The 11,226-nt window shown below is 40.1% G+C and overlaps 2 protein-coding genes across 3 annotated transcripts; one reads left to right on the plus strand and one right to left on the minus strand.

Annotated features, from left to right (window-relative positions):
* The first annotated feature begins 530 nt into the window (after window positions 1-530).
* On the plus strand, window positions 531-4,986 carry LOC146964830 (fas apoptotic inhibitory molecule 1-like). The gene is made up of 5 exons (XM_085765512.1): window positions 531-679; window positions 1,454-1,585; window positions 1,747-1,975; window positions 3,542-3,591; window positions 3,764-4,986. Exons 2-5 carry the CDS (start codon window positions 1,472-1,474, stop codon window positions 3,911-3,913), a joined length of 543 nt encoding a protein of 180 aa, XP_085621638.1. The 5' UTR covers window positions 531-679; window positions 1,454-1,471; the 3' UTR covers window positions 3,914-4,986.
* Window positions 4,987-5,280: 294 nt separating this feature from the next.
* parp9 (poly(ADP-ribose) polymerase family member 9) lies at window positions 5,281-11,194 on the minus strand. Of its 2 annotated transcripts, none has more exons than XM_085766241.1 (8): window positions 11,051-11,194; window positions 9,218-10,096; window positions 8,281-8,496; window positions 7,815-8,027; window positions 7,433-7,493; window positions 6,568-7,037; window positions 6,326-6,485; window positions 5,281-6,175 (listed from the first exon to the last, which is right to left on the minus strand). In XM_085766241.1, the coding sequence occupies exons 2-8, from the start codon at window positions 10,079-10,081 to the stop codon at window positions 5,901-5,903; spliced, it is 2,259 nt and encodes a 752-aa protein (XP_085622367.1). In that variant the 5' UTR covers window positions 10,082-10,096; window positions 11,051-11,194; the 3' UTR covers window positions 5,281-5,900. The 2 variants fall into 2 exon arrangements, with proteins under 2 accessions (XP_085622367.1, XP_085622368.1); XM_085766242.1 differs by having other exon boundaries at window positions 5,291-6,175; window positions 7,815-8,024; window positions 8,278-8,496; window positions 9,218-10,098.
* Between the last annotated feature and the right edge of the window lie 32 nt (window positions 11,195-11,226).

Genomic DNA, 11,226 nt, shown 5'->3' on the forward strand with positions numbered 1-11,226 from the left:
AAAAACCCTTTAACCAGAAGATGGAGCCATTTTCCACCAAATTCAGTCCATTAAATGAACAAGCTGTGGAACAACGAGCTACATAACACCACACACTTGCCAACTGAAGACACACAAGACTGGGCACTTTGACATGTTGTTTGACAGCAGGCAAAGCACAGTAGGCTATTGGCTGAATAGGCTATCTAGCTATTTTGGTGGTAGGAAAATCAGAGCTACCAGACTGTCCCATCACAAAAACAACTGAAAATAAAAATTACTTGACCTACTACAAATAGGCCTACCATGCCAGGGGACATTTGGTGAATTTCTGACCATTATTTCTGGATACATTTGGTGAGTTTAGAAAAACCTCTTTTGCAATAAAATAGTTTTGTGAGTAAGAAGAACCCATTTCCTAAAATAGACACATCAAAAGAACAAAAATACTGCCCTTTGCTCTACCTCGGGTGGAGGGATCTCAACTTTTTGTTAGTTCCTCAGGTTCACAGGTTTTATCCCGATGGGCGTGTCCCAGCCTCTACGTAGGTGGATATCATGTTACCATGGTAACAACAGAGTCACAGCTCGTCTGTTGCCTCTCTGCTGAAGCTAACTGCCTGTGCATAAACTGCGCTAAAGTCACCTACTGTTCATGAATTAATCACGGGACTGGAGCGCTTACTTCAGGACCGTTCAGGTAAAATGATGGATAACGATGTCTGATATTCTCATGCCGACGTTTAACATTTATCCGCTTAGCAAAGGAGGTAACGTTAGCGGTAAGAGCGTCCACAAAAAGTAAACGGCCTGCTGCTCGACTGGTGTGGCAATGCTTCCGTCTGCTTTTCAAAATAAAATCCCAATTGCGTTACTCCGCAGTAAAACAGTTAAATTCGTTGAATCTACTGGCGAAGATTATACACCCAGGATAACTGCAATTTAAAATCCATCTCCCACATTACCCCTAGATAGATAACAAAAGATATCAGACACTGATAACGTTACTCTGTTAAAATGTTCACTTGAGCTACAAATGCGGCTTAGACAAATTGAATGATGTTTGTCACTAAGTAATATTTAAAATATTGTTTCCTTAACATATACATGTATAGCTACTATATATTTCTATATGTCTATGCCTGGTTCAAGTGCAAATATTCCGTGCTGTTATTTTGAAAGGGAATCCCTGACACCGGAAGTCTTAATGCACTAAGCGGCGATAACTTACCGTGTGATATTTAGCCGTGTTTATATCATGAGTTAACTAGTTGTTAATATGATGCATCAGTTACTGTTGTCGGGCATCAGTGGGTGGAGGTGGTCTTAAACCTACTAATACATGCTACGGTCTATTTTTTTCCTCTGGGCTAACTAACGTTATCCTAGTCTGTTAGCTAACAATAGCCTTTAGCCATGCGTTTGCCTCGACATTTAGTGGTTTAGTTGTGTTGTTGTTGTTCGTGTCCAGCAGATTCTTTGTAAAATCAGGATGTCCAGTGACCTTGCTGGCGTGTGGGAGGTGGCACTGAGCGATGGAGTCCACAGGATAGAGTTTGAACATGGCACGACCACTGGAAAGAGGGTCATCTACGTTGATGGAAAGGTACGGGTCATGATCCTAAGTAAAGGTAAAGCCAGGAAAGACACAGCAAGCTGTATATAACACGATCCCCTATGAATAACAGTTTATCATTACAAAGTCAGTGTTATCAGCGATCCCTGATGTCTGGGTTCACTGCAATTTTTGTTTTATCTCTGCCACAGGAGGTACTAAGACGGGACTGGATGTTCAAACTAGTGGGGAAAGAGACATTCAATGTTGGCAAGTCAGACACCAAGGCCACCATCAATATTGATGCAGTCAGTGGTTTTGCCTATGAGTACACCCTGGAGATCAACGGGAAAAGCTTGAAGAAGTACATGGAGAACAGGTCAAAGGTCACCAGCACTTGGGTACTCAACTTGGATGGTACTGACTGCAGGGTGGTCCTGGGTGAGTCCTACAGCCCTGAGCATCTTATCTGTTATTATGACCCTTTTTCATATACCCTAGACATATGTGCAGTACAAATCTGTAAAAGAGACTCAGCCAGAGCACTGTGAAATTAAATTCACCTTAAAATGTGTCAGAGTGTCATTCAAACAATCAATCAATCAATCAGGTTAGATCATTGTATGATTTCTGCCCCTTCAGAACTACCCACTACTATTATGTCAGAGCTGATACTAAGCTCTTTAACTGCTTTAATCCCCACGCCATCTTCAGCCACCTCTGTCAACTGGGCGAGTTAATCCTTCTTATACTTGCACTGCTTATAGCCGATCAGGTGGCAAACCACCTGAAGCATGTAGAGCATGTACTGTACATTAGTCTACAGTAATGGTCTATAAATCTGGGCAGTTACTCCCCAAGATTAAAGCTTCAAGATTCACATTGCAGTCATTTACAAATAACATCTGACCAAGTGCTACCTGTAATGAGGAATACTGTTTTCTCATGTAAAGATAATTTAATAACTCAGACATAGCCTGATGCTTTTCCCATCAAAGGGTCATCCTCAAACAAAAGTAATATAAATTCATAAATAATAGATCTTACACAGCTACAGTCATTAGTACTACAATTTAGAAACCAAGGTAAATGCATATATCATGTGTAAAGGTTTTTGCTCCATCAATTATGGTTAAGCATTGCGCTTTTACACAGAAAATCAAGGAAATACGATTAAAGGTGTTCAGAACTGGCCGTTTGTCCTGTTTGTTGCGCCTCCTTCCACGAGTTTTCACGAGTTGCCGCATGAGTTTACCCCCAGTAAGGAAAACAAATTCGATTGGTTGTTATCGAGCAGGCGGGATATTCAATGTTTGGGGCGAGACCGAGCTCGGTGTGTGTGTGCGTGTCTCAGACGTTTGATTGTTGGATGACGGATCCAATATCAGTGGCTGATGAATCGTGAGCGACGTGACGCAGAATTCGTGTGCCTGGATTATCCAATGCGAAAAAAAACTTCCCCACTTTCATCCTGGATTTACTCGAAAATAGAATTTTGCACAAAGTTTGGGCTACATCGTCTGATAGATGAGTTATATTACACTAATGTTAAGATCCACAGTGGGCTCAAATTCAATTTTCTTTTCTGAACACCTTTAATAATAAGAGATGGGATGTAGTCTCTCTTTTTAAAACACCTTAAATTATCTCATTAGTCAATAATAACTTACATGGTAAATGTATACAATAGATTTGACTGCTCTAGAGTGTCATTAGGTTTCTTCTTCAGTATGGGCTCAAAGTAGGGTCAAATGATTTTGATGTTGCAATTGTATATGTACTGGTAGTTGTGAAACAACACAGAAACCACTCAGGTCATTCTTCTCATGCTTGTTGCTCTAGGAATTAAAACATTATCAGACATTCTCACACCAAGACCAAACAGAATTTGACAAACAAATGAAAGCTGACTGTACAGATACCAAAACATGATAATTGGCACATTAGATACTTTCATCACCCTACTCTTGGATATTTCACTAATTCCTTGTGTTTCTTTTCTTTTAGAGAAAGACACTATGGATGTTTGGTGTAACGGACAAAAGATTGAAACTGCGGTAAGATACCACATACCTTTACATGTCAATATATACTGTAGAAGTCACATTGTAAATTAAATCAACAATTGTACATTTCTACCAAACACTAAATCATTTATGGGGAGGAGGACTTAAACACCTTATAGTTCTGCAGCAAGGAACTGAACCATTGTCTCACTTGCATCTGCAGGGAGAGTTTGTGGATGATGGCACGGAGACACATTTCACACTGGGAGACCACAACTGCTGCGTGAAGGCTGTGAGCAGCGGGAAGAGGCGAGATGGGATCATTCACACGCTGCTGGTGGACGGGACAGAGATTGCTGAATGCACCGAATGACTGTGTATCTGTGAGTTTACATTTGTATGGAAGCAGTACTGTAGATCTGGTATGGATGTGTGACTCGTGTCTGTAAAACTGAGGAGTTGAGGAAAAAGCTATCGGAGTCAGGGACCAACCGCTCCTATGTTTTGAAGGCCGTTCTTCGGAGGGTGTGTGAGCCATACTGGTAAAGGCTGAATGCTGGAATTAATACTGTGATAGTTATACACAGGGTTTACTGTCTGAGCAATTTTAGAAGAGACGTTTGAGCCATATTTTCATCACAAAAAAGGATTTACTGTCTGAAAATGTGACCTCACACTGAGAAACCTCACACTTTTCGACAAATTCCAGCAAGGAGGCCAGATGTGCCATATCTATCCCATTTAACCTAGCTTAGTATGTCCTCCAGTCTATAACAAGACCAGCAGGTCCTGTTATACATACTTATATACAATATTGTGCAGTAGGAGATTTTAAATACCAGGGAACAAGCTTATTCCTTGAGTGTAGCATCATTTCAGTGCACACTGCTCTGGAGTGATCTTTGTTCAATCCAACTATGTTGTGTTAAATTGTCCCTGTTTGCTTGGTGCAGCCAGGTGATTTAACAGTAACATGTAATAAATTTTAGCAGACTGCTGTAGATGTGTCAAAACACCCTGGGGTTCATCGTCTGCAGTTTAACGGCTGGAAGATCTTCACAGACAATCGTTCAGATGCCATGTTATTGCCAATAAGGAGTCACCCACAGCTGTTAGACAGCAATTGCTGATACTTAGGAGACTCCCTGTTGTCCTTGTGGAATTCTGTTGTGCTGTCAAATCATTAGTCTCTTTTTATGTGATATTGTAGTGAGACTCACCATATTTTATGAGTCGTGGTTACGATTTAAGGTTTGAACATCTCTGCAGTGTATCTTCTGTGTTTACATTTTGCAAAGAGGGGCATTTGCTATTTATTGACAATAACGGTGAAAACACTTTCCATAGTTTTTTCTTGTTTTGACCAGTGATGATGACAAAAGGAAAACTTGATTCAAGCTTCTTTCACTTGTCAAAGTATCCATGACAGTGGAGCAGACTTCATCTGCTGATTCACTTCCTGCACTCTACAGCGTGATGTGGAACAGTTGTGCTACAGAATTGTGAGCATATGAGAGTTCATTTTGTCTTTTATATATATCCTGTATGAAAATATTATATTTCTACACACATTCCATTTTGTTTTCCTGTTATGGTAAATGTTCTTACAATGTAAATTGTATTTAATTTCATTAAAACTTTGTTTCTGGTTTTATGGTTGGCTAAGTTATTAGTAAATAGACTGTAAGATGTGGAAACAAGCCATCTAGATTCCTCAAAGAATGAACATAATGAACAATTACAATAATAAGACAATGCATCAAACTCTTTTTTTATTTAGTTTAATCAGCATTAGCACACCATACCTGCCCTCTTGCCCCAGTATAACCATCAATATCACCCTTCATCATGCACACCACAATCAGTATCACTGTTATATTGATATTTTACAATCTGGTTACAATTCTGTACTTGTGATATGAAGGATTATAATCTGTTTTATGTCAGCATATAACAATTAGTGGCATATGTTGCCTTAGTGATGCTTGCATACATAGTGTAATGTCATTCAACAAATAAGTAAGACAGTACATTTTTAATATGGAACTTTGATTGATATACAAATAATTGTGCTAATCCTACATGTACTAATATTACTGCTGCTGCATAGAGGACACCCCCCAAAAAATTCGCCAAAACTCAGTTATTCAGCATTAAGAAAAACACCTGACATCTGTGATTCCTCTGTAATATTATGGTACTTCTGGTCCTGTTTATATGTTTTAGAGGTGTATTGCCCGACAGCCATTTCTTCATAATACTGAGTACATTCATTAGGAATGTACTTCAGTTTCTCTGACAATCTAAGCTGTAATTGTCCAGTTATTTAACACAGGCTAAAAGAGTGAAGAAGTCATTCTTCACTTCTTCTTACACGTGATAATGTACTTGGGCAGAGCTTGATAACCACTAAATATGACAGAGATATCACGTCCCCCGCTCACACTGTCATACATTACTTGGGGATCTGTTCCCACAGGAGGTGGCAGGATGAGACCTTGTTTGCCAGAGGTGGAATTTCCTGTCAGTACGTCAGCCTCCACAAAATACAGATACTCCTCTTCTTGATCCTCCCACACTTTCATGGCCTCCTTCACTGTGCCAGCAAAGTAGATGCCCTCTCCAAACGCTGGGTCTGTGTAGAGAGGAACATGCAGAAGACAAGTAACTGAGTTGTGCTTTAACTATCCCTTCTCCAATCTTCTATAATAACAATCAAAAGATCCTCAATGATCAAGAACTTAACCTGAAAAAGAATATGGTCACAATAACAAATGCATCATACCTGCAGGTGGAGCACACTCTGTATGGAATCCAATATGGCTAACCATATCACAGAACTGTGCAGGGATGCGTTGAAACATCTTTCGAGGAGTGTCGCATCGCAGCTGTTTTTTCTTGAGGGTAAACAGTGTCTCCAGTGCATCGTTCTCAATTTTTTCCAACTACACAGAAGACAAAAAACATTAGTCAAGAAGAGGTGGGGGAAAAAAAACTTTCAAAATCTGTTACACATGACATATGTACCTTTGTCATAAACAGCCCTTCCATTTTGAACTCAGTAAATCTGTCTGAGAATGTACGAGTGTTGTGTTCAACCCTCTTCTTATCAGAGGACATGTTGTTTGACAGCATTAGAATCATGTCGCTCTCCTCCTCTTTGACAAATTCCTGCCATGTGGTGCAGAGCATAGCCTCCACCTGTAACCCAGCCACCACAGCATCATCGTTGTTCCCTATTATAGTTATTTCTGCATGACCGTTCTTGAATGACTCCTCAATGAAAACACCATTTTTGGCTAGACGGGACAGCTGGAGGTAATCTTCCTTGCTGAAGTGCAGGATGAAGTTGTTACGGATAGTGACCGAGCCAGAGGATTTGAAAAGGCCACTGAGCCACCGCTCAGCCTCTCTGGTTGTCTCATCAGAGCGACCACGCAGCCTGATATGTGGAGTGGGATGTTTGCGTTCATGGAACTCATTCCTGTGCGAGAAAGCTGATGGAGAAGACAACTATTACTACCAGTTCACAGAAGATTTGTCTGCCTTTCTTTGTCAATATTACTGTTCTTCCATTAATCTAAGCCATGCAATTAATCACAGGAAGATTTGTACATTCATTGTTGGTGTACTAAAGAACATTCTCAGATCTGACATTTTAAAGTCAGATTATAATTGGATCAGATCGGATTGTAACTTTTACAGATTTTAGTGGTGATAAAAAAGACCACAAAATAATTTTATGTCTCAAAATCAACAAAGTGGCAACATTATATTATCATATAATTAATCTAATGGAAAATACAACAACAACTCTTCCTCAGAATACTTGCATTGGACCTTTAATATGAACATATAATGTGCACATTTAGCAGATGTTTTGTGTTATTACCCTCTGTGGGGCTGGGATGAGACACTTTTTGCTGTTGAGATTTAATTTGTTCTTCAAAGGCCTGCAAAGAGAAGCTCATTAATATATTCATTTTTCTGAGATAATTCACAAAGTATAAATGATTTTTTTTCTTGAACAGTAAACACACAACCATATTCCAACTTCAAATTTTGTGACTTAAACCAACAAACGAGTAAGAAGAAGCTACGAGTAATTGTTCTCACTGTTGTACAATCTGGGTGTTGTTATTCCTATGTCACCGTTTTTGTTGTTTAGCATTTTGGTTTTTATTCTCAACAGTTTAAGTTAAGCCTGCTGCTATAGATGCCCATGGCCTGTATGGTAATTTTATAATTTCATGACAGCATTTTTGCAATACTACCTTAAATGTGTCGTTGTCACTGGGAAATATGACAAAATGAACTTCCATCTTAGTTTGGGTCTTTGAGGCAAAGTCAGCCACAGCTTCTGACATGATCTTGGCAGCTTCATTTTTACCGAACATGAATCCAGTGCCGATGGCAGGAAAGGCAATTGACTTGTTATGATTTGTAGCTGCCATCTGTAAGCATTCCAGTACTGAATAGAAGAGGTGCTGTAATGAAAGAATAGTGGTCAGAGTCATAGACAAATATAAACTATTTTTACAGAACAACTACAACAGTTCAAGTACTGCCTGTTAATATTTCCTTCTCATCAACACTTCTATGTATTATTATATTTATTTATTTCAATTAAAATAATCCACACTAATTAACTCCTGTAAAGTGATGTGAAAAATGTCATATGAGTTAGATAATTTGTATAATTTATGGTTTAAGATATATAAACCATAACATATAAAGTACCTTCTGTGGTGCTGGCATTCCTTTTTCAGTGCAAAAAGTGTGGTACACCTCTTTACAGTGCAGAGAGTAGCCTTTTGTGATGACGATCCTTCCTCTTTGAGGGGCAATTTTCATCTCCTTTTGCATTCCATGACCAGCTTTCCACAGTAAAGCACTGGAGATTTGACCAGTACTCAAGTTTCTGTCAGATGATGCAGTGTCCACGATGACATCTGTCTGAGATGATACAAAAACATGAATGGTAAAGAAAGAAAAGGGGATCAGATAAGAAGATAGCTTATTGTATTATGTAAGAAAAATCCCTACACACAAAATATTTGACTTGAAGTGCTTATTCATATATTGTCTTAAAGGGATAGTTCACCCAAAATTCAAATTTCACTCATTATCTACTCACCCTCATGTCGACTAAGGGCTGGGAGCAGCACTGCATGTCCATATGACGGTTGCGAACGGAGCTCACTTTTCTTCGTCCAAAAAGACACACCAAAAAACATCCGCGATTTACATTGACACAGTTTACGGCTCCGCAAATCGCGCGAGATTCCGGCAGAGCAACACTGGGAGCTTCCGCTACAAACAAGCTTAAAACACAGACTTTTTTTTTTTTTTCGGAACAATTTTTCATGTTGGGGCTTCAATACCAGAGGGACATTACAGACGAGCACTATGGAGGTATTTGGATGTTTTTTGGTGTGTCTTTTTTGACGAAGAAAAGTGAGGCCCATTCGCCCCGCTGTAACTCAGAGAAGGCACGGAGGACTCGCTTCTCCCAGCCCTTAGTCGACATGAGGGTGAGTAGATAATGAGTGCAATTTGAATTTTGGGTGAACTATCCCTTTAAAAGAAAGTACCATGAAGCAGCAGTTCACACTAAAATGCATAAACACTTAATTCACATTTCAGAAAAAAATGTAAACACATTGCACATTGCTACCTGCTGTTCCTCAATTTTACCCCTCTTCAGTGTCACCTGGACATTTCCAATCTGGACAGTAGGTATTGAGGTTTTGGGAGCTGCTGCCTGGCTGTACGTCGTGGGCTTTTGGGAGCCTAGTATGTTATGACAGGCCTTCTCCATTTCCAGAACTGAAGGATCATCATTGTTCACAAGCAGGATCTCTGCAGGGAGATGTCGTCGAGCGGAGCCATAGTAATCTTTCACAGTTGACACTATGACCTTGGCACACAGTGGCAGGGGGAAGTGGAACAGTCCTGAGCTTATGGCGGGGATGGCAACAGACGTCAGAGAGTATTCTTCAACTCTATCAAGAATGCTCTCGATGGTCTTCTTCAACAGCGGTTCAGCCCGTCGAACTTCATTATCAGAGTGGATTATTTGTAGCTGTGGACCCACAGCATGAATTATCTTCATGCATGGAAGTGACCGAGCATCATGGACAATAGCATCTCCTGTTTTCAGGTTTCCGTTCCGTGTGATGTAATCATCGCTGTCTTTTTGGATCCGAGGACCACCAGCACTGGACAGTGCTGCAGCAAGCCCGCCATAATGCTGAAGACCACTATTTGCAGCATTGACAACAGCATCTGCCGTGAAACTTGTGAGATCAGCCTTCCACACAGACACTTTGATACCTGAACGCAGTGTAGTTTCAAACCTTCTGTCTGGGACAACAGTTGGCGTTTTCTTCTGTGCAGTCAGATCATCTTCAAAATCCACACCCTCAATGATGGCGACACATCCAAATTTGCTTTCAAGCACACCACTCAGAGCCGGTCCACATCTGCTAACAATGTTAACTGACTGCCCATGGAGAGGGAAATCACTGTGACTGTCCATGGTTCCTAAACAGAGCTCTGGAAACAACAGCATCAATGTCTCGTTAATATATAATACAGTATGTGCACTCAGCTCAAACATCATCAACATACATCTGTTGACTTTCACAGTGGATCCAGACAAGAAACACAGATGAATGGGGGGAATCCACCTTTGCATACTCTATGCTATAGATAAATACTAAATATGGGACTGTGGATCAAGGCAGACGGGAAATGACTGTCATTGACTATAAAACATGTGAGGCACTAAATGGAAATGGTAGTATCAATTGGACTGGAAAAGAAGAACGCCATAAACGTCATTCACATGAAAGAGCAGTTATTTGATGTTAGGCTATAGGCTACCTTATTTGGTCAAATATTTCATATTATTTCAGTGCATTCAAAAGTAAGTCTGCTTATAAGTATCCCTTTGACATTCAATTAATCTAATGCTATTTGTTCGGTTATGCACTGGAATAATTTTACTTCTCAAACCTTGACCCCACCTCTATTATTTTTCCATATGAGCGTTGTTTTCTAACACTCCAGTAGAGGGAGACAAAGCACTAAATGTGATTAGTTAACTTCTCAGTCACCAGGAAGTTGGATCTAAACGTTTAAATACAACGATTCAAAAGCAACTTTTTACAAGTCATACGTTTAAATGCGTGCAAAGTATCAAGACATATCCTAACCACAATTTAACGACTTACCCGTAGGCCTAACCACAAAATGTCTAGTTCTGCTCTACCATTTCTAATTTAGTCCAACCATTTGAAGTAGTTCTGTTCATCTCGGTAGTTTTACGTCGTGTTTGAGAGGGACAGCGTTCTGACGCAGTTTACAAGACAACGAAACAAACACCACGGGTGACTGGTTGTCAGACTTAGCATGTAGTTTCGCACTGATAGAAACTCGAGCAATCAATATGTTAAACTTTACAGGGCACGGAAATAATAATATGCAGATATATCGACCGACTCACCGTGCAGCAGCTGGAAAGTACCGAGGGACAGCAGAAAGTGAAAGAGAGGGAACAGACGACTCCGGACTAACCCTCAGGCTGTTGGCCAAGTTCAGTAACGTTACAGGTTTATCTTCATGTTCGACAAACACAGATACCGTCCTGCCTACAACCCGCTTTGATTGGACACTTTCGGT

Source organism: Trachurus japonicus, chromosome 21 (assembly GCF_045865225.1).
Source record: "Trachurus japonicus isolate A0001 chromosome 21, Traja_1.0".
NCBI classification, from domain to species: domain Eukaryota; kingdom Metazoa; phylum Chordata; class Actinopteri; order Carangiformes; family Carangidae; genus Trachurus; species Trachurus japonicus.

Coding starts and splice junctions, on each gene's coding strand:
- LOC146964830 (XM_085765512.1), top strand. CDS start 1,472: ATGTCCAGTGACCTTGCTGGCGTGTGGGAGGTGGCACTGAGCGATGGA. Junction 1,976..3,541: donor TGACTGCAGGGTGGTCCTGG/GTGAGTCCTACA, acceptor CTTTTCTTTTAG/AGAAAGACACTATGGATGTT. Junction 3,592..3,763: donor GACAAAAGATTGAAACTGCG/GTAAGATACCAC, acceptor TTGCATCTGCAG/GGAGAGTTTGTGGATGATGG.
- parp9 (XM_085766241.1), bottom strand. CDS start 10,081: ATGGACAGTCACAGTGATTTCCCTCTCCATGGGCAGTCAGTTAACATT. Junction 8,028..8,280: donor GAATGCCAGCACCACAGAAG/GTACTTTATATG, acceptor CTTTCATTACAG/CACCTCTTCTATTCAGTACT. Junction 6,486..6,567: donor AAGGGCTGTTTATGACAAAG/GTACATATGTCA, acceptor TCTTCTGTGTAG/TTGGAAAAAATTGAGAACGA.